This window comes from Monodelphis domestica, chromosome 7, assembly GCF_027887165.1.
Source record: "Monodelphis domestica isolate mMonDom1 chromosome 7, mMonDom1.pri, whole genome shotgun sequence".
In the NCBI taxonomy this organism is placed as follows: Eukaryota; Metazoa; Chordata; class Mammalia; order Didelphimorphia; family Didelphidae; genus Monodelphis; species Monodelphis domestica.
The window spans coordinates 41,558,846-41,584,301 of NC_077233.1; the positions used below are offsets into that span (position 1 = coordinate 41,558,846).

The window sequence follows — 25,456 nt, forward strand, 5'->3', positions numbered from 1 at the left end:
CCATGCTTTCAAGGAGCTCACAATCAAATCAGTGGTGTAAAATAAAAACAATTATGTACAAACAAAATCTATCTCTCTGTCTCTGTCTCCTTCTCTGTCTCTCTCTCTCTGCCTGTGTGTCTCTGTCTCTTACCTCACTCTGTCTTTCTCTGTCTCTGTCTGTCTCTGTCTGTCTCTGTCTCTGTCTCTGTCTCTGTCTCTGTCTCTGTCTCTGTCTCTCTCTCTCTCTCTTTCTCTCTCTCTCTCTCTCTCTATATATATATATATATATATATACATATATATAATATATATATATATAAAGATAGAATGAATGAAAAAACTAAGCAATTGCAATGTGTCAAGCATCAGCACTGGGTTAAATATTGGACATCCAAATACAAATATGGAGAGGATACATACCTTTACAAATTTACAATCTAATAGAATAAGAACATGTAGTTCAAGATTAGTATACAAGTAAGAGATTTTCAATCTGAGGATTTACAAATTTGGATATTGTCTAGGTGGGCAGACTTATGAAAGAACCAGCATAGCCTGGGTTCTTGAGTCATCTACTTATATTGGGGTACTTGATATTCACTTAGTCATTAACCAAGATGTTGGGGACACTGGGTTGAAGATCTCAAGATTTGTGAACTAGCTTCAACTGAGATTAAGACCATGGATTCTAGAAATACAAGATGCAGAGATGCAGAGTTCCATAGAGGTTGCTGGCATAGTATGATGATTGGTGACAGGCAGCAGGCAAGATATATAGATTAATAAGATGAACTGTAGTCTAGCTTTTAATTTTAATATGGAGAAGTTATTTACCTTCTCTGATCCTTATTTTTATCATCTGTAAAACTTGTACTATGTATGAAACAGAATTGATTGTTTTTGTGACTCAAATATCATGATGTATATAAAGACCAATAAATGTCAGATATAATTATTATAAAAGTGAAAATTATATTGAATATACTAATTTCTCCTTAAGCTTAAATCAGTATTTTATGAAACCTGAAAGGTAGAAAAGCTTTCACGTTATATTTTTTCACTTTTAAATAATCTTACAATTCTTATTAGAGCATGTGGGTGCTGAAAGTAAATGAATTTAATGCGAAGTTACAAGGTGAAAATAAGATATTTGGCCCAAGGAAAATCTTTTATTGTATATTTCTGAATATATTTATGGCATTAGAAAATTCTGTAGTGTAGGTGATGAGCTGCATTTCTTTCAACTTTATTCTGAGATAAATCATCATGATTTGATGATTATACTACAAGACATTTAAGCAAAAAAAAGCCAATCTTTGTCTCTTTTTATTAAAAACAATAGAAAAATGATTTACAGTGACCATAATTTTACAAGACATAATTTGCAAAATCTTATATTTTAGTGCATGCTGTCAACCATGTTAAATCATATTGTGCTGACATTGGTCCCAAATCCTTGAAGAATTCTAATTGTATTTTCATTTTTGTTCACTATAAACAAAATTGTCAGAGTAAAAGAAATATGAAATATTTTAAAGTTCAATATGCAAGATAGATTAATTGAACCATTGAAAGAGAGGAAACCTTCTTTTCCTTTCCCTTTATACCTTTAAATTAAAGCGTGAATCTTCTTAAGTGTATTGGGTCCACCCAATGATTCTCTGATATTCCATAGTCTACTTTGCTGTTTAAGAACAAATTTTAAATTACTTTTGAGACAAAAGCTCATTTTCTTTTTCTCTTTATACTTTGAATGAATTGGGATAGGTGGAAATCTTTATGCAAAGCCTATTAGGAAAATATTTGGATGAAATTATATAGTTCTTTGGGTACCCCACATATGATCATTATTCAGATAAAAGATTCCAGAAATAATACTAAGGCTTCACCGTTATCACTTAACTTTGGTAAAGAGCTTCCTAAGAACAAACTAATGCTAACGATTTCCTGGTCCCTCCCAGCAATTCCCACTTTTGCTTTCCTTTGGACATTACCTACCATTCACTTTGCATATATTTTTTTTTAATTTACATAGTTGTCTGAATCTTATCACCTTAACCAAAACCCCATTAAATCACAGATTCCTTGAGGGAAGGGTCTGTATTTTTGACTCTATATGCCCATTGTTTAACATGGCACCTGGCATAAAATAAGCACTTAATAAATATTTACTGGTAGTGACATATCCTTTTCATTTCCTTCCCTTATTTACTTGAACAGAGGAACCAACATATTTCAAAACAGAACAAGAAGAATGGAATCTAAAAAGTGGAAAACAGGGTGTTTGATGATCTCCAGATGAGATAATTGATATGTTAAGAGCCAGAGCTCTTCCTACAGAAAATAGTGAAATGAAAAACAAAACAAAGAAAAATTACAAATACCTCTGATCCCCTTTTAACATCTTTGAATGTCTGTCTTTCTTTTATTATTTTCTGTTTCCCATTTTCTCAAAGTCTTTATTTATTAATAATTATAGATAGGAAACAAGCATACTTTCTTTGATTAGGTATTAATTGACTCATCTACTGGGTAAGAATCACGGTTCATCAATCTTAATAACTTTTTTAATATGGGTCTCAACATCATTAGTCATGTAAAAACAATGGTAAAATTTCAGATATGGCAGAAAGGAAGGAAATATTTTTGGGCAAGGGTGAGTGGAGTGGTAGAGCTTAGGAAACTTCCAAGTGTACCTTTTGAGCAGCTAACTATAAAATTTAAGATGAATCTCATTAGTAGTACATTATAATACTAGAGTAATCACTTAGAAGCCACAAATGACAATAACCTGCTTTAAATATAAAATATAACTAGTAACCATATTGAACTTTGGAAGCATTTTTAAATTCACAAATTTTATTAAAAACAAAACAGAAAAAGCACACACAATAAACATAAGAAAAAAATACTACAAAACCAGATTATACCTGAGAATCACTAAAAATAGGCAAATATCTATAATGTGTTTTTTCTTTAAAAATTACCATTGGTTAAATATGAAAGAATTCTAGCTTTAATTTAATATTCAAAAATAAATATTTTGATAAATAAGAACTCTTTTCTCCCATAATACCCCCCTATAAGCACACATAGAGAATTAAAACAATACACTTGAAACAGATATGTATAGTCAAATTAAACAAAGTTCAAGCAAAAAAAAGTCCAGAAATATATATTTCATTTTGAATGTTTAGTCCATTTCATCTCTATGAGGAGGTGAGTGGCATTGTGCCTGCTTTAATGTTTACAAAGTTACCTCATTATTATGAAGTTTGATTCCCTTTTAGAATTTTTCTTCCTTGACACATTTAAAGTGCAGGTACACACACACACACACACACACACACACAGAAACTGGTTTTTTGGTTCTGTTTTCTTACTTAGCATCATTTCATAAGAATCTTTACATATTTTTATAACATTTCATTATCATTCTTTTTGAAGTACTCATATTCCATGTGAATGAGGTAAGATGATTTAGTAATTCTCCACTTTAGAGGCACAGGTTTACTTTTCCCAGATTAGTAAACACTAATTTAGTCATTGTTTATCATCTTTGCCAATCTGATGGATAGAATATGATGGCTTAGAGTTGTTTTCATGAACTGTTATTTAATAATGCATAATTTGGACAGTTTCTCAAATGATTGTTTATACCTTGTATTTCTAATTCTAAAAACTGTATGTCCATATTACTTTCTGTTACAAATGAGGAGAAAGTTATTTTTGTGTGTTTGTTTTTTCTCAAGAATTTTATAAATGCTAAATAAATTACAAGACTAGTCTAAAAAGCCATCTGTAGCCCATAGTGTTGTTGATGATGAAAATGGTGATAGGGAAAAATAGTAGGAGAGAAAGATAAATGCTATGTGATAATGTGGGCAGTGTAATATATTTGAACTGTGTAATACAAATTCAGATCCCACCTATGACACTTAGAAGCCGAAGTATTCACTTAAAGTTTCTGAACCTTGGTTTCTCATTTTCATAATGAGAATTTAGGAGTGGAAATTTAAGTTCCTTCTAGCTATCAACCTCTAATATTCTAATGATATTATGAATGTTGGGTCTCAGGAAAAAGAGATCCTTGAAGAAGGGAGTAAGGAGACATTTCCCTTTCTCTCCTCTCTTTTATCAGACCATAAGGAACACAGGAATACTATTTTAAAACATGGTGTTTACATCTATAATATTCACATTTTCCTCACTGTAAGTCTTGTGGTTTCCTAGTGCTATCTCCTCAAGCTATCTGAAGGCCCATACTACCATACCTTACCTGGGCATTCCAGCATACATATGAAAATGAAGGATGTTCCTCACCACAAGTTTAAGTTTTTATCATTAACATTTTTCTTTACTTTTTACCTCACCTTCCTCCTCAAATATAACTTCTCTTTGAGGTCTCCATTGTTTTTAATGTTCATAGTATTTAATAACCTTCTTATGGATTTTGAAAAGTTGACATTAGGAATTTCTAGAAAGGAAAGTCCAATGGTCTTTGCTTTAGGGGCATAAGTCCAAATTTTTCAATTCAATAGTTCACATTTGAAAGGCAGAGGGAGGAGTGGAGAGGAGAACATATTCCTTAGAGTTTCAATAACTTTACCTAGATAGCTAATTAGGGGAAAGAGAGAGGTATGTTTGTGGCAAAAAATAAAATCCAAAGTACTGTAAGATTTCTTATTAAAAAGTTGGATTTTTTTTGTTTTTATTTTTATTATTATTTTTTTACATTCCAAGGCCATTAGGTTTTGGTTTGTATTGTTGTATTGCCTCCACTGTTGTAAATCACCACCACTTACCAAGAGGTCGTGATGACACTTATTTGGTTAGAAATTTCATCCATCACTTAAGTAGCCAATCTTCTGGTGATGAATCTCTATGAATTTGTCTAGGCCAAGCCTTCAAGGTTTCCAGTTTGGTAGCACTGGCCTGAGCTTGTATTTCACTGAACTAAACAACAAGAAGATAAGGTCACCTCTATACCACCTGGAGGCAACATGATAGTAAAGCTGGCTTAGTTTATAGACAGCAACTAGTAATAAGTCAAAACTTCTTTATCAAGTACTTATTACATTCAGATCCTATGATAGGTATGGTGGATACAAAAAAGAATATCAATTGATATGTAAACAGGTAGAAATATATAGAAGATCTATGTCTATCTATCTAAATACATAGGTTTAGAAATATGTAATTTTTGTCACTTTCTTTCAACTTCTTAGGCAGTTAAGAAAAATCCTGAATGCATTTTAGTAACTATAGGAAAAATGCAGCTATAACTGGATATAATTGGAATTTACTTTGTACTTAGTTCTTTTTCTCTTCTTGAGTATATGCAGCAATACTTCTTAAATCCTTCTGAAAGATGTAGGAATAGAAAGCACATGCTCAAGTGATCTATAAAGAGGCCAAAGGATAGACAAATGAGGAAGCCTTTCAGTTGGGTTAAGTCCAGCAAATGTGGACAGTGAAGGAGTGCACTAGAAAATAAATATGCCTCTACATTTATTTGAAAAATGATTTATTCTAAATGCCAGATAAAATCAGGTAAGTGGGGTCTGGAGGGGTATAAAGCCTATTGCAAACAGCTGGTCAGTTCAGTCAAAAATAAAGTAAGCATTCAGGGTATTTAGAAGCCTAAGGGTCTTTCAGATTTTTGACAGAGTTGCAAAGCCAATTCTATTGAGCAAGTGCAGTGGAATTATCCCTTCCTCTGGAGTCAGAGAAAATGAGTTTAAGTCCTACCAGTGATGCCACTTGTGTGACATTGGACAATTCGTTAAAATACTTAGACTTCAGTTTCCTCATAGGCAAAACTGTACTGTTTGACTGGCTGGTCTCTGAAGATGTATCCAGTACTTAGATCTGTGATTCTATAAACTTGAACCATTAGTCCAAACAATAGAAACTACATGATTATATGCAAATAGGGCATCCTGAATGATGCCTTGATGATGCATTCTGCATGTTATTTTCATGGTTCCTTCTTTTAGGATAAAATTAAACCTTCTTAGTCTAACACATATCCTTTCACAGTTTGACTTTTTTCAGCTTCCTATCATTCCCACTTTCCTAGAAATGTTACTGTCTTAGCTTATTTTCATTGAAATGGACTTCCATTTTTCACTTTTGTACTTATAGGCCTTCAGGACTAAAACCCACTTATTCCTTCTTTTCTATTCTTAGAATTCTTTGATTCTCTCAATACTAATCTCAGATGCCACATGTTATAGGAACCATTTATATTAACATTCTTTTCTTCCCCAAATTATATAATGTTTCCTTTAATACTTCACTTCTCTCCTAAATTAAATTGTAAACTTTTGGAGGACAGGGATTTTTTTCCCATTAATTGGAAAGCCTCTTGTATATGGTAGACATTAAATAAATATTTGTTGGACTGCATTACATATAAAATCAATTGCTTTTTCTTGCTCCCCACCACCACACACATGCACAGGCTTGGTATACCTAGGAACCATGTCAAAATCTCTAACATGCATTCACATGATCTACTTTTCAAGTAGGGTCATCATGAATAATGACATTTCTGTGACAAGCAGCTCTATTATTCTAAACATGGTTGCCTTCAGACTTTGTCTATAGAGGAGAAAAAATCATTAATTAGCTAAAGATGCAAGAAATTCAGGTTAATTGAAATAGGAAAAGAAAAAGAAAACTTTTGAACAGGATAAAAGTACCTCCGACTCTTCTCTTAGCCTAATGCCTTGAAAATGTGATCTTGGGAGGTAGTAGCAATACTTTCCTCTTTGAACTATCAAGGGAAGTGGAGAGATTGTCTGATCCTTTTCATAAATAATAACCCATACTGTCTGTGTTCTTGGATACCAAGGAAGGATTTATATGCACTTATGGAATTTTGTTCTTCTGTAGGGAAGAGCTACAGGACAAAGGGTTTTATCCAATTACTGAAAACATCAACTTTTCTATGTGTGAGGTACATTTTCTTTCTTTTCCATGAGATAAAGAATCATTTTAGACAAAGTATTCATTCCAGAAACTTGTAGAAAGAATTGGGGTATTTTCCTCTTAATATTTGATGTGAGAAATATTTTCATTCAGCCAGTTATGAGAGGAATATGAAAATCTCTTATGAATAGACCATCCTGGCTACAGTCAGTTACCCAAGCTTTGCATGACATTATATTTTAAAATGACAAAATGAAGAATTGCTTCATCTCCACTAAAGTCATTACACTTGCCTTAATCAGGAAACACTTCCTCCAAATCCAAAGTAAAACAAATACCTTTCTCTTTATCTTTAGGATACAAAATAATCAATCCTGGGCTCATAAAAATCTTGTATTTCTGGTATATTTTTGAAGTAATGTTCCTTTTTCTTTCCTCAATTTTCCAATTTCAAATAGAAAATTAAAACAGTTGGATTTAAGCCAGCAGTTGACTAAATTGAATTGGAAATGGGAAGACAGCTTTGTTTTTTGGGTCTTCCTACTATTTTGTGAAAATAAACATATAAGAAGTACATCTGAAAATTGAACTACTTCCTGGACAGGCCTAAAAATATTTTGGAAGGTGAGGAGAAATCCTCTTTAAAGAAACATAACAAACGTTCTGTTTCCTGGTCGATAGTATGTTTGCTTCATTGCAGTACAAAATCTTGAGAAAAAGACTGTGATTTGGAATCAGGGAAGTCTAGGTGACAATATACTTCTAATACATACTGGTCATGCCATTCTGCATAAAATCACTTAAATTCTTTAAGTCTCAGCTTTCTTGACCATCCCCTTAATAACTTTTATGGCCTATGTTCTTATGGACATAGGAAGGAGATGGAAGGTATATTTGGAATGCTCTTCTTCCCTATGGTGGAGCAACTGGGCAAGAGACTAACCAATTAAAGAAAAAGGCAAAATATTTAGCTGTGTGTGATTTTTTTTCTGTGTACAGTGTTGTTTTGTGAATTTGGAAGATCTGAGATCAAAACATGTTTCAGATGATTGCTAGCTATGTGACCTTGTGCAAATTATTTCATTTTCCTGTATATGTCCTTATGAAATGAAGGGATTAGATGATTCTATATATCCAAGATCCTGTCTGTCTCTAGAGCTATAGTTCTAAAAGGGTAAAAAACTGATGACATTTTAATAAGTCTGAATCATTATACTTTGATGGTATTAGGGAAACCTAAAGTGACAAATCATTATGGAGAACAAAGAATTTGTCTTCAAGAATTTGAAGGGCTGATATGGGAGTTTTTTGTTTAGGATTTTTAAGTTTGATCCCAAAGGGCACAATCAAGAACAATGGGTATAAGTCTCAAAATGGCAAACTAAGCTTTCACATAAGGAACATGTTCACAGTTATCCAAACAGCAGTGGACTGCCTCAAAAGCTAGTGAATTTCAATTCTTTAGGACTCTTCATGAAAGGAAAGAAAAATACTTTACATAAATAGTATAAAAGAGATATTTGTTCAGATGAAGGTTGAACTATGTATCATTTTCCAACTCTGAGATTCTATGAATGGATAGGATAGATATTTGAATGTTATAAAATCCAACATTCTACAAACCATATATAGTGTTTTCAAAATATTTTATTTTTTCCAATTGTATGAAAAAATTTTAACATTAAAAATTGATGAGTTCCAAATACACTCCCTCTCCTCCTTTATCCCTCTCCCTAAGAAGGCAAGAAATTTAATATTAAAGTTATATTCATGCAGTTATGCAAAACATATTTCCATATTAGTCATATGAAAGAAGACAATAAAAAAGAAAATTATGGAGAAAAATCTATATTCAGATTCATAAGTTATTTCTCTGGAGGTGGATAGCATTTTTCATCATGAGACCTTTGGAAATGTCTTTGATTATTTTATTTCTGAAAGTAGGGAAATCTGATGCTACTGTGTTCAATATTTTACTGGTTCTGCTCACTTCATTTTGCTTCATGTAAATATGTGCACATGTTTTTGAAAATATTATTTTGATCATTTCTAATACTACAGTGCTATTTCATCAAAATTATACATCACAATTTGTTCCATCATTCCCTAATTGATGTGCATCCCTTCAATTTCCATTTCTTTGCCACCACAAAAAGAGATGCTAGAAAAACATACTAAATTAATTAATTTGATGAATTTGTAATTAAAAAGATGCTATATTTCCTATATTTCGATACATTTCTTTTTTTTTATTTCTTTGATACATGGTCCTAATTGCTGGGTTGAAAAGAATGCACAATTTGATAGTCTTGTTTGCATAGTTCCAAGTTCTAGTGCATTAGGGTTCTAATTTTGCCACAATCTCTCCAATAATTGTCACTTTTTAAAATTTTAGCCAATCTGGCAGTTGCCATGGGATACTTCAGGATAGTTTCAATTTGCATCTACAAGTATCCCAGAGAGATATACTAATCTAAAAGAGATAATAAAAAGACTATACATAAAACATGGACCTATATGAGGGTTCTTATATTTTTCAGAGCAATTCTCTAACCCATTGTATCTACTCAATTCCAGAGGATAGTGACATTTTTAATTCCAAAGCCTGACTTATTAAGTTTGTTTTGGAACATTTGAGTTACAATTTTTTGATTAGGGGTTTCTCCTGTTAAGAACAAATAATGCAGTGTTTCACAGAGAGGAATGTGTGTGGTGAAAATAAGCGAGTTCTATTTAACTTGTAGCTCCTTATAAGTTACACAATCAGGACTTTCTTTCTAAAACATTTCAATGCAGAAGTTTGCTCTTTCAAGTAGCCAGCACAATCTCAGGTTCTCTTATTTTCATAAGAGAAAGAAAAGATCTACATTTCTTAAACACAGAGAGAACTAAGTCAAATTTATAAGAATATAAGTCATTCCCCAATTAATATATGGTCAAAGGATATGAATAGGCAGTTTTCAGACAAATAAATAGAGGCTATGAAAAATTGAAAAAAAATGCTCTACATCATTTGTGATTGGAGAAATGCAAATTAATTAAAGTAAGAACCAGGAGAACTTTAGGCATTGTAACAGAAATATTTTATGATGAACAATTATGAATGATTTAGTCATTTTCAGCAATACAATGGTCCAAGAAAATGCCAAAGGACTCATGGTGAAAAACACCATCTATTTCCAGAGAAAAAGAACTGATAGAAACTGAATGCAGATTTAAACATACTATAGTTCTCTTTCTTTCTTGATTTTTTCTTTTTTTTTCCCTTTGAGTTCTCTTCCACAAAATGACTGTGGAAAAATGAATCATATAATTGCACCCTTAAAATCCCATTGAGAATTCTTATCGTGTCTAAGTGAGTAGTGAGGACAAAGAGGGAGGGAGAGAATATAAAAATAAAAATTTAAAAAAGACTGTAAAATTATTTTTATAAATAATATGGGAAAATAAAATATTGAAAAAGATGTAGTCCACATGGCAGGGAAGGAATATGAGCTTCATCTTTACTATTATAAATTTCTCTCACACACACACAGAGACACACATGCAAACATTTTCATCCCTGATACCAATTACATCTAATATATTGGGTATGATAGCACAGGACTTTTTGTGTTGGTATTTTAAAATATTACCATATAACACACTTGGCCATAAAAGACTGTCAAAGCATAATTATTCTCAGAGGGAAATAGTCTTTGTTGTATGCTTGAGGGAACAGTAGATAGAACCTTCAGTTGCTTGCCATGGAACTGCCATTTTTAATCATAATAATATCAAATCAGAAGGTGTTGATGTAAAACTTTTGAAAAGCCACTACATGATGGGTACATTATCATTCAGTGAAAATACAACTACTGAGTCATCATAAGGAAAACACATCACATTAATTAATAACAGATAAATGTCATAGATGATGGGAAAAATATTTTAAAAATCTAATGGCTGAAAACAAGGTTCATGAATTAAACATTTAATTAAGAAAAGCCAAATGGGAAGATTTTAAAACTCCCAATTCACAAGTTTTGGTTTTCTCCCCATCCCCCTCTTGCATTAAAAAAAAAAGAAATTAAATACTGCAGTTGTTACACATAAAGCAGTATAGAAAAGGTTTCTATAATCTTCTGGCTGATCTGAAACATTAAGGTTTTAGGGAGACATAAACAGGGGAAGGTCAAGTAGAGATTTCTTGGATTCAGAGAAGCTTAGAGACAAGCATTCCTTTTAATAATATCTGTCCAGGAATATAGACAATATTTTATTTTTTTTAATATTTAAGTGATATAATAATGTCTTTAGCTAGCTAAATTGTCATTCATCCTAAGTCAATCAGCAGCTGCCCCAGATGATTAATATGAAGCTGATTGACATCTTAGTTGGTTAGTCAGGGGACGAGTTACATATGGACACTGCAGGATGCTAGCCACAAGCAATCCTTCCTCTCTTTATCTCCTCTACAATATATCATACAAACAAAAAGTTAAGCTTCAAGCAACAGTTTGAGAGTACAAAGCATGGAGCATTTTTGTTCTAAAAACTCCAGTGCAAATTCTTCCTCACTTACCACCATATACAAATTTCCCTCAATGGCTCCTTCAATACCCTGGATGTAATAATAAAAGGTAAAAATCCCTTGACTAGGGACACAGGTACAGTATCTTCCAATACAACAAACTGTTTTAAAATCGTGCCTCTGACTAATCCTTTGTTTTGGTCAATAGCACTGTAGTTAGCAATTGTCCTTCTCAACTTCCAAAAAAAAGATAATCTTCCTTAGTTAAAATTATTGTTGCTGTCTAAATGGGGAAAATGTTTCACGTATCACTTTCCATTGGCAGTAAGGGACTTAGAGAATGAGCCAAAAAAAGTGTGTTTGTGTGTGTGTGTGTGTGTGTGTGTATGCGCATGTGTATGTGTATGTGTGTTTGTGTGCGAAGGGCATTGCTGTATTGTAATATTTTTTCATGTGTAACATTCAAAAGGCCCCATCCTCCAAATATTTCACCATCCCCTTGGGTTTAAGGATTGACTCTCCAGAGTTTGCATTTCCTGTTCAAAGGCAAATGTACTTGATAAAAATCTGATATTATTTCATTATTAGTTATTAATCTCTTGGTATAAATTAACCCAGTAAGTTAATACTCTGGCAGAATGCCTTTCAAGTGAGAGTGGCTGAAAGGATGCATGCTGAGTTGAATTGAATTCTTTCATAATCAGATTAAGGCTTTAAAAAAACTAAGCATGGCATCAGTGATTGTTAATGGTTCTAGACATCGGAAAGGAGGAATATTGATGTGGTTCAAAGGGCAATATGGGTATAGGTAAGACTGGTTGCAGAATGAAAGTGGGAATAGGGAGCAGAGACACTGTGTATATGATGATGAATGTTATGAAGTAGGAGGAGTTCTAAAAGAAAACTTAGAAGGGGAAGGCAGAGTGCTCTCTCTGTTTCTAGCATTCTACCTTTCCCTCCATATAATTCTTAGAAGAAAGAGTTTCTAGTTCACTTCTCATTTTCTGATTAGGTGGAGAGTAAATTATTTTGACTTTTTTCTGTTTCCTTTCATTCTATTCCATCAGCTTTAAAGGATTCAATTAACATCTCTATACAAGTCATTAGTAAATCTATTTATCAAGCCCTTACTTCTCTCCTGACCCCTAGTCCCATATCTTCAAATATCACTTGAACTAGATGTCCTGAAGATAAATGTGGCATTCCAAAATGGAACTCACTCTCCCCCCCCAAAAAAAAATCTCCCCCTTTAACTAACTTCACTAACTGTTGAAGAAACCACCATCATTTTAGTCACCCAGTCTGGCAATCTAAGGATCATTCTTGATATCTGGTCTCTAACACTACTTCCCTCATATCCAAACAGTTCTCATTCCCCATTGATGTGAATTTCACAGCTTCTCTCATATATACCCTCTTCTTTCCCCTGACACTCCAACTACCTTGGTATAGTTCCTCAACACCTCACTCCTCTCCTATTTAATAATTTTCTCATTGATTTTTCTGCCTCAAGCCTCTCACACTCTACTCCATTTTAGAATCATCTATCAACTGATCTTCTGAAAGTGCAGGTCTGGCCATGCCATTCTCCTTTTAGGATGAACTCCAATAGCTTCCTATTGCCTCCCCTCCAAAAGAGGTACCTGACTTTTAAAGCACTCCATAGTATGCTCCCTACATGCCCTTCCATTCTTCTTCCTTGAACCCATTCAAAAATGCTTTTATAAAATGATTCTTTCTTTGTTCCTTGTTCAAAATTCATCTTTTCCAGACCCTGAATTTTTGCTGGCTCTCTACCATTCGCCAATGGCAAGAATCCTCTCCATCCTGACTTCTCCCTCCTGTGTTCCCTGTCCTCCTTCCTTCTCAACTGAAATCACACTTTCAACAAGAGACTTTTCCTGAACCCCATTAATGTACTTGCTTTCCCTTGTGAATACCTCCAATTTATGCTACATATGTCTTCTTTGCACAATACTGTTTTGTATACTGTCTTTCCCAATTATATTATGACCTACATAAAGGTAAAAATTGGGGGGGTTTAACCATTTTTTGTATCTTCAAAGGTAATATAGTCCTGGACATATTGTAGACTCTAACAAATGCTTGGTGACTTGACTTGGTAAAGGAATTGGCACTAAAACCAATGCATGAATAACAATAGGAATACAAAGAGATCTGAATGAGGAGGAAGAGCACATGAGCCATTGGCAATCATTTATGCAAAGGAACAATGAAAGAAGGCCTAACAGGCAATTCTGAAATTAAAATAAGAACTTATGTTGTGTATTTTGTATACTTATTTTGAGTTGAGACCTATACAGCCTTAATGTTCAGAATGTGGGAGATGAGCAAAAGATAGGGTACCACAGCAGCCCTAGGAGCCTGCAGCTCTGTTTCTTACTCTGAACAGAGATCTGATGATGTTCAGTGAGCTGGAGCAGATTCATCACAGACATAGGCATTGAACAAAGATTGTGAAACTCTGATGTAGCCCTGGGCATATGCTCAAGGTTATCCATTACTCAGCCAGGGTGACAGATGATGAAAGGTAATGACAACACAGAACATGGAAGCCCCATTTTTCTTCTGTTTATATTAGGAAGAATTTACAATCTAGGTCCTTTCTTAGTTCAAAGAAAAAGCCTTTGAGCATATATTTAGCTGAAGCAGATCAGCAGATGTAGAGGTGAGGCAGAGAGTGAAATCAGCAAAGGGGCAGAAGAGCAAGTGAAATGATGAAAGGTTTCAACTGGGACCTACCAAACAGTAGAACACATAACAAATGGGAGCAAGAACAAAAGCCCCAAAGCTTATTTTCTAAAAATAAAGAATGAATTACATGCATACATAACTGACCTCAATTAAATAGAACCATGTGATAAAAAGAAACCTTGAAAGGTTACCTTATACATTTACAGAATTTAAATTCACAAGAGTACTTCACCATAAATTTAATCCTACTTCTCACTGCAAGTGGGGAGCCAATTGACATTGTCCTTAATAAATCATCATCTAACCTCTGCTCAAACCATTCTCATCAAGGAAAGTTTGATTATTAGATCAATGCAGTCATAAGATCTTAGATCCATGGGGATCTAGTCCTTGAAATGATGCAGAGGTCAACATGTCCATCTATTCATTATATGGGAGAGAAAATGGGACCCTGGGAAGTTAAATGACTTTCTAAAGTCATGAAACAAAATTGGACCTTAGATCCTTGGATTCCAGAAACTGATTTTCCTCCCCCATTTGAATGCAATGAATTCCATTCATATAACCTTTATAATTAGAAATATTTTTTCTTATATTAAGCCAAAAACTTATTCTTTTTGCTTCCACTCATTGGTTCTCTGATTACTAGATTTGGACCCAGAGAAAAGGTGTTTACTATCTATATAAATATATGTTTTGTTAAATCATTCAGTCTCCCATTTTTCCATTTTTCTTATTTTAAAAATAACATTACTGACAGTCACATTAATTACTATATCTCTATCAATCATAAAGGCTTTCTTGAGTTCCTTAATTACCCCCAGACTGTCCTGAAGCAGACATTGTGAATATAAATTCAAGAAATTCCTTGTCCTAATGAGACTTGAATTGTCAGGGAGAATATAGATAAGTAAGCATATTCAGTCAGTTAACTAGGGAAGGGTAAATATTTCCTATGCTAAGTGAATTTTACAAATATTACTTAATTTTATCCCCATAGTAATCCTGTAAGGAAGGCACTATTCTTTTTCTCTTTAATAGGAGGAAAACAGAGCCTAAATTATTTGCCCAGGAAAGACATGTGGAAGTTTGGTTTTGAACTGAGATTGGAATAAGTCTAGAAATCTAGGAATAAGAGCTCATGAAAGACATTCAAACACATCCTTAAATGAAATCGAGGCACCTAGTGGTCATAAGTGGAGTAGGCCCAGATGATCAAGTGTAACTTCACTCATGTCAGATAGAGAATACTATGAGTGAAGAACAAAGGTACAACATGGGAGGTTATGAGATCATCTAATGGACACAAGAGACATACATTATGAGGAGTTGTGACCAGGGTAAAAATCCATCAAATGAAATTAATAAGGAAAAGTCAAACAGGCCAGAAGAGGACAAGGAATAAAGTGCCATGAAAACTTCTAGGCAATAAAGAATCCAAGAGCAGAAGGTTATGGAGAGTTTCAAAGGCCAAGAAGGATGAGGATTTTTAAAAGGCCATTAGATTTATAAATTAAGAATCTTTCACAGATTTTGAAATTAATTTTTGGAAGCATGAGATTATAAAACAAATTGTGAAGAATTTATGATCAAGAAAGAGGAGAAAGATAAATGAATAATTTATAAGCTTTTGTAAAGATTTTCAGTATAGGAGTACAGAAAGTAGTGATACCCGGTACAGTGAGGATTTTTTAAAGGATGAGGTGACATGAGTGTGTTTGTAGCAATCAGAAAAGGAGTAAGGTGCAGGAAGCTGATGAGATTGAATAAAGGATACATGCAGATAACCCTGGCAATGGAATATTTCTTCATGGGAAATATGAGTAAAGGTTAAGTTATTGAAAAAAAAACAATATATGAGAGTTGTGAGATGAGTAGAAGGGTAGTATTGGAGAAATTATTGTCTTTTATTATGCAAAAGTTGGGTTGATTTTTGGTTTTGCCTTATAGTTTATTAAATATTTTATTTGAGCTTAATGATCTATCATGACTGATTTAGTCCAAAAGGGAAACATATCAATGAAGTCTCAAATGTATGGCAGGAAACAATAAGAGTCAATCCCCCTTTCCTGTTTTTCCTAAGAGCAGGATAATTTGATTCAAATTCATGTGACTGTGGCTAGTCCTTCCACTCTGAGAAAATTTTATAGTCCTGCTAAGTGTGAGAGCAGATTGGAAATGAGTAAGACAAACTGCAAAGTGATAAAAATCACTGATGGTACTACAGCAGGTTAAATGCCAATAGGAAACTCTCTGCGTGTCTGTGTGACTATGGCTATACCTGAGCTACATGTAAAATATATTTACTGGGGTATGATGAGAAGTAGGTAGGGATTTCAGGAAGGGCTTCTAACAGAACTGGTGATTGAAGAAAGCCAGATATTTCATAGTGAAGAAGAGAAATGAAAATATTTCAAGCACAGGACCCATACTATTCAAAGAAATAGAAGTGAGAGATAGAATATATTTTTGCTATGGATCTGGTTTGTCAAGATGGTGGAGTGTGGAATGAAGAATAATATGCAGTTATATGTAATTTTCCTGGAAAGTGAGGCTGAAGAAAATCTATAAAACACTTTAAATGACAAAGGAATTTTTTTCTTTTGTTTCATCCTCAGTTCAAGGGTGAAAAGAAATGTCAGGCCTAAAATCTGACAGCTATGTACAGAATAGATTGAACAGGACAGAGATTAGAGGCAGGTATTCACATTATTGAAAAGTGTGATTCCTCACAAGGCAGTAAAAGAATCACAGATCTAAAACTTGAAGGGAACCACAATCCATCTAGTCCACAAAGATCTCATTTTGCAAATGATTAAACAGAGCTTCAAGGGGGTGTAATATTTTTCCATTTTAATAAAAATTAATAACTTAATGTATTATTCTTATAGGAAAATGATTAAGAAATAATACTGGCAAGAATTGATAATGTTCTGAATCTTATAAGATGATAATGATAAAATTACTTTGTTGGTATTTAGGTGTTCATGTAGTTTCTAAGTATCATTGACTCTTTATCAAACCCTTCCATGTTCTCAATTCCTTTTAAGTAATGATTTATCAGTTGGAGAATGCATATACTTTTATAAATATAACTCATTTGATATATATTTTTAAAATGAGGTTTTTCTCAGAGAAATTCCTATGATCTACCACTGCCCAGTTTCCTTTCTAACTTTGTCTACAATTATTTTGTTTGTATTTTTTATGTAATCAGAATTGTCCATTTTACTTTATGCAATCCCCTCTATCTTTTGTTTGATCATAACTTCTGTCTTTGTTCATAGATCTGACAGGTAAATTTTCCATGCTCACTTAATTTGCTTATATAACATATTTAATGTCTAATTCATTTATCAGTTCTGACTTTATCTTTGTTTATTTTTTTCCCCACAGTGTGAATTTTTATCCCTAAGGCTTGGAGTTTTGAGTTTATGAAACATTAGATTACTATGGTCATTAATTCTTATGCAGTCTGTATTTTATCTATTCCATTGATCCATCATTCTATTTCTTAGCCCATATCAGAATATTTTCATAATTACAACTCTGTGTTATAATTTGAAATCTGGTACTTTTAGATTACATTCCTTTGCATTTGTTCACGTTTTGTTGAATCCCTGGATAATTGTGACATTTTGTTCTTCCAAATGAATTTTGTTACTTCTTTCCCAGACCCATAATACAATTATTTTGTAGTTTGATTGGTATGGCACTAAATAAGTAAATTAATTTAAGTAGAATTGACTTTTTTTTCCTAAATCAGCTCAGCCTACAGATAGGTAATGGATATTTCTCCAATTGTTTAGATCCCTTTTTATTAGTATGAAAAGTGTGTTAATATTTGTGTTAATATAGTTGCTGGTGTTGTTTTAGCAGGTAGACTCCCAAATATTTTATATTGCCTCCTACAGTTATTTCAAATGGAAATTCTTTAAATAGCTTTTAACTCATTGATTGATAGCTCTCTGTAAAGTGGGATTCATTCCTTAGATCTCTTTTCTTCTTTCCATTCCTTAGAATTATTTGTGAATGTGTACAGAATTTAATTTTTATATGAATCTCACTCATGAAGAATCTTCACTTATATTTATTTATTTAATAAAAACCTTTACTTTCCAGCTTAGATTCAATACTGTGTGTTGGTCCCAAGGCAAAAGAGTGGTAAGGGCTAGGCAATGAGGGTTCAGTGACTTGCCTAGGATTACTACACATCTAGCAAATGTGTGAGGCCAGATTTGAATGTCCCAACTCTAGGCCTGGCTCTCAATTCACTGAGCTATCTAGCTGCCACCTAGAATCATCCTTTTAAGAAACATATAAAAATGGTTATAACTTTCTTCTCTGATTTTTTTAAAAAATTCTTTTTTTTTCAGAAAAACTTAGGCATAGAAATCTGGTTATGTCCAAAAATAACTCCACTTCCATGAACTTTTTAGGTTGTCATAGTCAATTTCTCTCATGATTCCTTCATTTCTGCTTCCTCACTGTGAACTTATTCCTCAGGTTATGAGCTGTATTGATTTTACATGATTGACATTGTTACAGTGGATGTTCATATTTTATTGAATTATTTCAAAACAATTTAGGCCATATGTGAAAAGCCAGGTCCAAACTGAAATTAAATATTTCAAATCTTTTCCATTCATCTTTAATCTCTAAATTTATTTTCACTCAATTTATTTTAAACCTTTCTCCTTTTCATTTGCCTAATCTAAAGGGCATCAACATCATAACCAGTACAAATAATTAGAAGAACATCTTTCTTGAGAACATTAATGTGTTCAATAAAGTGTGTTATATCCTATAAGCATTTCTTATTTTTCAGATGTATTTTATGCTTGGACCTACAATGACAATCCCTTTCCTGTTCAGGAAGCTAGCCGGAGGTTTATCTCTCAAGCTACAGGAAATCTATATATTGCAAAAGTGGAGCCATCAGATGTAGGAAATTACACTTGCATTGTAACAAACATGGAAGCCCAAAAACGTGTCCAAGGGCCACCTACTCCTTTAGTCCTGCGCAGTGATGGTAAGACAATGCAGTTGTATTTTGTTTTTTAACTAGGACTTTGGAAAATGGTAATTACCATGGTATAACATTATCTAACTTGGTATAGCTCATTCAGAACCCTTTATGTATCTATCACCTTTTTCTTTTCTATTTTTTCTTTCTTTTCTTATAGCATAGACAATTGGCCAGTTAAATGGAAAAGGAAAGTACCCAAGTTCAAAGTTCATAAAAATAGAATATAAAACAAAAGACAAATTTTCTGACTAATTTTATTACTATATAATAAAAGCATACACTCTGACAGGCATTTTAACTAAAAGTCTGGTATTGACTGGTGTGTGATTTGAAGAGCTAAGGAATCTAAAAGACTCACTGAAGTAGGGGAAAATCATCCAGTTGACTCCTTAATTAAATGTTCTCAGTAGGAAATGTAAAGCTAGGGAGACTTGGTAAAGTTTGTGATTAGAGCCTGCACTTAAATTGTAATCCTCACACTGTTTTCAAAGCAGTTAAAAAGATCAGGGATCTTCTGACATAGAAGTATAAATTCTAAGCTATGAATTTTCTTTCTAGCCTGCATTACTTACAGCTGACTTTTATTGACCTTTGAAATTGCCAGTTTCTTCAAATATTTTTCAAAATGCAAAAGTGACTGGTGTGATTAATAGACTCAGTACTTCCTCAATTTGTTTCCTTTTCTCATTAGTTCTTCTTGTGGCTCCTTTAGGAAAGAATAGCCAAATATTTGATATAGCAGCTATTCAGTGAGTTTGGTTTTCCTTCTATCCTTTTCTCCTTTCTTCTTCCCCATTCAGTTTAATGGCCAATATTTTCTATATTATGGCTTCCTTCAAAACAAGCAAATTGTAAAGTACTGAATAAATTATATACAGTAAACTTTGGATAAGAATATGTATATATATATATATATATACATTTCATGGGAGTAGCTGTCTTTACAATTCAGAATCAAAAGGGTCCTCAATCATTGTTTAGAAATTCTCTGCAAAATGATGTCTGTTGAAAGTTGTAGGAGAATTGAATCATGATTCATGAAAAGAATCTTGTGATATCATGAAAATTCCTTCTTTCCTTCCTTCCCTTTTCTTTTCCTTTCTTTCCATATTTCTTCCTAGCTTTCTTCATCTTTTCCTTCTCACCCTCCATAATTTTCCTCTGTATTTGCTTTCCCTTTTTATTTATAACTTCTCATTTTAGATTTATGTTTGCTTATCTTTTTCATACCAATTAAGCTAGGTAAAAGAAAGCAGAAACTCCCAAATAAAAATACCTGTTTATTTGGAATCCCAAATGCCCAGGGTTTTGTAAAGTGAATCTCACATTTTACTGTATATGAAACTTCTGTTCTGATCTCCAGGAATGATACAACTGGAGTGCTAGATGTTTTGATGTTTAACAGGTGTGATGGGGGAATATGAACCAAAGATTGAAGTACGTTTTCCTGAAATCATGCACGCAGCGAAAGGTTCAACAATAAAACTGGAATGTTTTGCTCTTGGAAAGTAAGATTCTTTTATTTACTCTAATGTACATATAAACACATAGATACATACATATTATTTTAGGGGTACTTTTTGTTGTCTCGTATGTCTCTAAATGAAGTGCAGGATTAATTAAATAAAATTATCCACTCTAAAATGTAATTAAATGTCTAAATGTTACTGTGCTGAGGAAGATTTAAAGTAAAACAAGACAATATATGACTCCAAGTAACATAAATAATAATGAGTTAAAAAAGAACATGAATAGAGAGATGAAATTATACACATATACATACATATTTATGTGTGGATGGACATACATGCACACAATACATATACAAACACACAAAGCATATAAAATTCTTCAGAAAAGTATAGCATTCTGGTTAAAACTAAATATTTACAATATTTACAATGATTAAAGTTTTATTTTCTCCCCTCAATATATATTTTAAAATATATGTGTTGGTATTTACACATATACAATATATTGTACTTATGTATAACACAGCACCTGTATGTAAACATGCATGCTGTTCACTAGTTTTCAATCATGCGTGAAATTGTGTGATCTTTTTTTTTTTTTTGACAAATCTCCTGGAATGGTTTACTACTTCCTTTCCCAACTCATTTTAAATCTGTGAAAACTGAGGCAAGTAGAATTTACTGACTAGCTAAGGTTGGTGCATGTATTAAGTATCTGAAAACATATTTGAGAGCAGAAAGATGAATCTTCCTAACTTGAGGACCAACATTCTATCCACTATGCCACCTAGCTACCAAAATAATATTATATATATATGCATATTTTATATATAAATAATAAAATATATCATATATGTACTTAAACATATCATTTATCAATTTTGAGAATAATCGTTTTATTTCAGCAGTGCATTTTGAGGAAAAACTGAATTTTTTTGAACAGTGGGTGAGGTCCTTAAGCCTTTCATTTCACTCTTCACTTCTGCATCTCCTGATGTAATCATATAAATAATGTAATCATATAAAAAAATGCATTGCCTATGTCTCATTGCTTAATTAATCAGAAGCCTTTCTACATGATAAACCATGCCTTAGTTCATAATTCACAATTAGAGTTAAGCAGAACTTTCCTGGAGTAGTAGATGTATCTGGATTGTTTTCTGACAATATTTTTAGCTGAAGGAAACATTTTTTTGGAATAAATTTATTGTATAAAACAAATAAACATCCATGTTCCTGGGATGAATATCCATTAGAGGTGATAGTTTTTAAGTCTAGATAGCAGTGATATTAAAAATAATTCATGTTTCCATCAGTGATCTGTACTCATCATAACCATTCTGATCTTCATCATTTCTGATTTTCTTACCCTTTATATTCATCTCTAGATCTGAAAATATGGAGGCCCTCTTCTCAATTTTGTTTCCATTTTTTTTGTTTTTTAAGTGTCCTAGAGTTTCCAATGATTAGCAATTCATCTACTGACTACTGATATACCTAACTATAAAAATTATACTTTATTTGAAGTTAAAAGACCTTAGACCTGAATTGACTTTTCTATTTATTAGTGTGTGATATAAGGTGATTTAGTTAACCATTAAGGCCTCAATTAATTTTACCTAAGGCCCTTTCAAATTCTTAATACTTCATTCTTAATAGTATAATCTAATGATGCCATCCATAACTACTGTCCCAGTTCCTTTTTAGAGGCAGGTAGTGGTATAGTGGTTAGAGTTCTGGGCTTGAAGTCAGAAAGATTTGAATTCAAATATATATTTAGCAAAATAGTTGTGCAATCCTGGGCAAGCCACTCAATTTCTTTTTGCCTCAGTCTCCTCAACTACAAAATAGGAACAATAATTGCAGTTACTTTGCAGGACTATTTTGAGAATAAAATGAGATAATATATTTAAAAAGCATTTAGTACAATGCTTATAGTGCTACTACCATGTAGAAGGTAATTTTCAAATGCTTATTCCATTCCTCTTTTCTCTTTTGTGAATTATATATATGCTCAGTATTTTCTACTGCTCTCCCTGAAAAAAAATTACTATCAATCTTTTTCATTTTCCTTTATACAATTTTTATTTGTATAATTTTAATTATTCTTATGTCTTTTATTCTACAGTCCATAAACATATTTCAATTTAGCTAAGATAAGGTTAGTGTTAAAGCAATTACTTTTTAGGGAGGATAGACAGTTTGGTACCACTTCTATTACTATATATTTTTTACAAACATATTCCAGGAAGAACTATTCTTTTTTATCTCAGAAATAAAAAATGAGGAATATTTTGTCCAAGTTACATAACGTAATAGATTAGTTTGATGGGTTGACTATAATAATACATATCTATGTCTAATAACCTAACCTCTCTACATCTCTTTTAGTGGATAAATCAATATCTTTAATATAATTCTGAATATCTAGAGCAAATAAAGTCTATATAACTATAGTGAAAACTTTGTTCAAAGTTCCACAGAATGCTAATATTGAGTCAACCACTAAGTAGAATATGTAGTTCCAAAGTTGCTTGCCAGGGTCATGGAAACTGTCCTGTATAAATTATAAATAATTTTTTATTGGTACTGGATTTATACACTCATTCAAAACTAATTTCTTACTAATATTATTAAGTCAATCAAAAATACAAAACTTACAAAATATGTTATAGGAAAAGTGAAGAAGAGAAAGAGGAAAACATACTGTCGATACCTTCTACTACATTACAGTGTATACATGCTTGATTTTTTAAGAAGCATATTTTTCCTTAATGCTACCATATAATTCAGGGAATATAATTTTTTCCTCAAAAGTCAGGTAGTCTCTACAAAAGGCAATCAAAGAACTAGATAAATGTATTGTTCAGTTTAAATAGCATTAGTTACTAAATAAGATTAAATTTTCTATAAATGTTTTATGAGTAGGAAATATAATATTTCTCTATTTTAGCACAGTATTGGGCACATGGCATCCAATAATTTTCTTGTGTACTTATTAATTCATTAAATTGAAACTTGAAGTCATTGGATTCTAAAAAATTTACATTTTTGTATTGTTATTGCTTTCAAGCTTTCTCATATGTTAGAAGCTTGAAATATCTGAATATCTCCAAGATAAAGTTATATATCACTATCATCAACATCCTCATTATCATCATCATTTCATCATTTTGAAGAGCTTCATGTAGAAATAATTTGAGAATAAATCAATCTTTAACATTTCATATTCTGTAAATTATTGCTTAAGTAGAAGACATTATTGCTTTTGTAAAGGAATAACGGTGTAGGGATATATGCCCATATGGTGTCGACTCCCTAAAATAAATGCAGTAGCTGATAGGACAATTATATGCAAACATTACACATTTTCTTCAATCAGAGGAGTAATTTTTACTTAGAGTTCTAGGTATTGAGAGCTTTACAATTCATGCTGCGTGGAGAAATGTTCAATGGCAAGAAAATTATTTACAATGTTATTCTTAATTTTTTATCAATGGATTTTTATATTCAAGTAGCTGTGAAGACCATTTTGCCTGCATAAATATCTCATATCAAAGAAGGCTTATCTAGATGCTTCTGGATTCATATTTGTTTTACAGATTATTTGCCCTTGATTTTTTTCAGTTTTAGTTTTTTTTCTGGATTAGATGTTGATATAACTTTTAATAATCATTTCTGACATTTTGTGACATATATATATATATATATATTCTTTCTCTTTCCCACTCTTCCCCATACTATTGAATATGTAAGCAAAGGCAACAAATACCTTGTGTTTAATTCTATCTACTCCACTTTTTCTTTTAATGGATCCACTATGTGCTTTTAAAAATCCATAATTTTGCATTTGATAGTGTTCACTAATTCATTTCCTGAACTACAATAATTATTATGTCAGGACTCCTTACAAATAAATATCCATTTTTTCTAATAGTAATAATGAGAACCTGAATCATTATCATAAAACTGTTTTCTAAACATTTACACAATACTGATAATTTTGTTGGATGTTTCCTTGACAATATTTCAAGGTAAGTTCATGTAACTATCACTCATGGAGGTCTTGTTTATTGTACATTTGCATTTAAGCCACTTTATATGGTATTTAGGTAAACAAGTTTTGAATACATTTAACTAATCCAATTATGTGTACATTCTGTTGATACTTACTGTTGAATTCTGTCTTAAGGTCTTGATGTTGTAGTAGTCATCAGTACTATTAGTGTTGTTATTTTTAAGCCTGAATTAGTTAAGTATCCTTGAGGCAAGTTTTGTAGCATTATTAATGAGGTCATCATTTTAAATAATATGACTATTATCTCATTTCTTCTCAATGGGTTTCATATTGATATTGAATTGTGAAAAGATGCCGTATTACTCTTAACATTCTTTGGATTATTGAATATGGGAATAAAATAATAACTTTTTTAAGTTGAGGGAATATCTTTGGAGGTAAGTTTGCCCTCAAGCTCAAGGAATGCATTCTGGGTAAAATGCATTATCTGAAAGGATGGTAGTGATTACTTGGATTTTCTTATTATTGTTGTTAGCTTCTCAGGTTTTCAGTATATTGAAGTAAAAATATTCTTCAGGAAATCTGATAGCCAGTGATTAATATTTTATATTTTCTGAATCATCAAGCATTATAGAGTTGATTAAAATTACTGATGGTGTTTCTTAATTGTTTTACTTTGGTAGAAAATTCAGGATGTAAGGTCAGCTATAGATCCACTGAAAATATGAATTCTCATAGGATTAAGCTCTAACAGCAGAGACTGCTTTAAAAATATTATGTGTATTCCTAAC

The 25,456-nt window shown here is 32.3% G+C and overlaps 1 protein-coding gene across 1 annotated transcript in view; it reads left to right on the forward strand.

Annotated features, from left to right (window-relative positions):
- The window catches only part of CNTN6 (contactin 6), a 493,040-nt gene that overhangs the window by 303,999 nt on the left and 163,585 nt on the right, over positions 1 to 25,456 (forward strand). The window contains exons 6-7 of the mRNA XM_007500105.2: positions 18,975 to 19,178; positions 20,581 to 20,683. Of these exons, the coding sequence (XP_007500167.2) occupies positions 18,975 to 19,178; positions 20,581 to 20,683 (307 nt within the window). The remainder of the gene's footprint in view (positions 1 to 18,974; positions 19,179 to 20,580; positions 20,684 to 25,456) is intronic.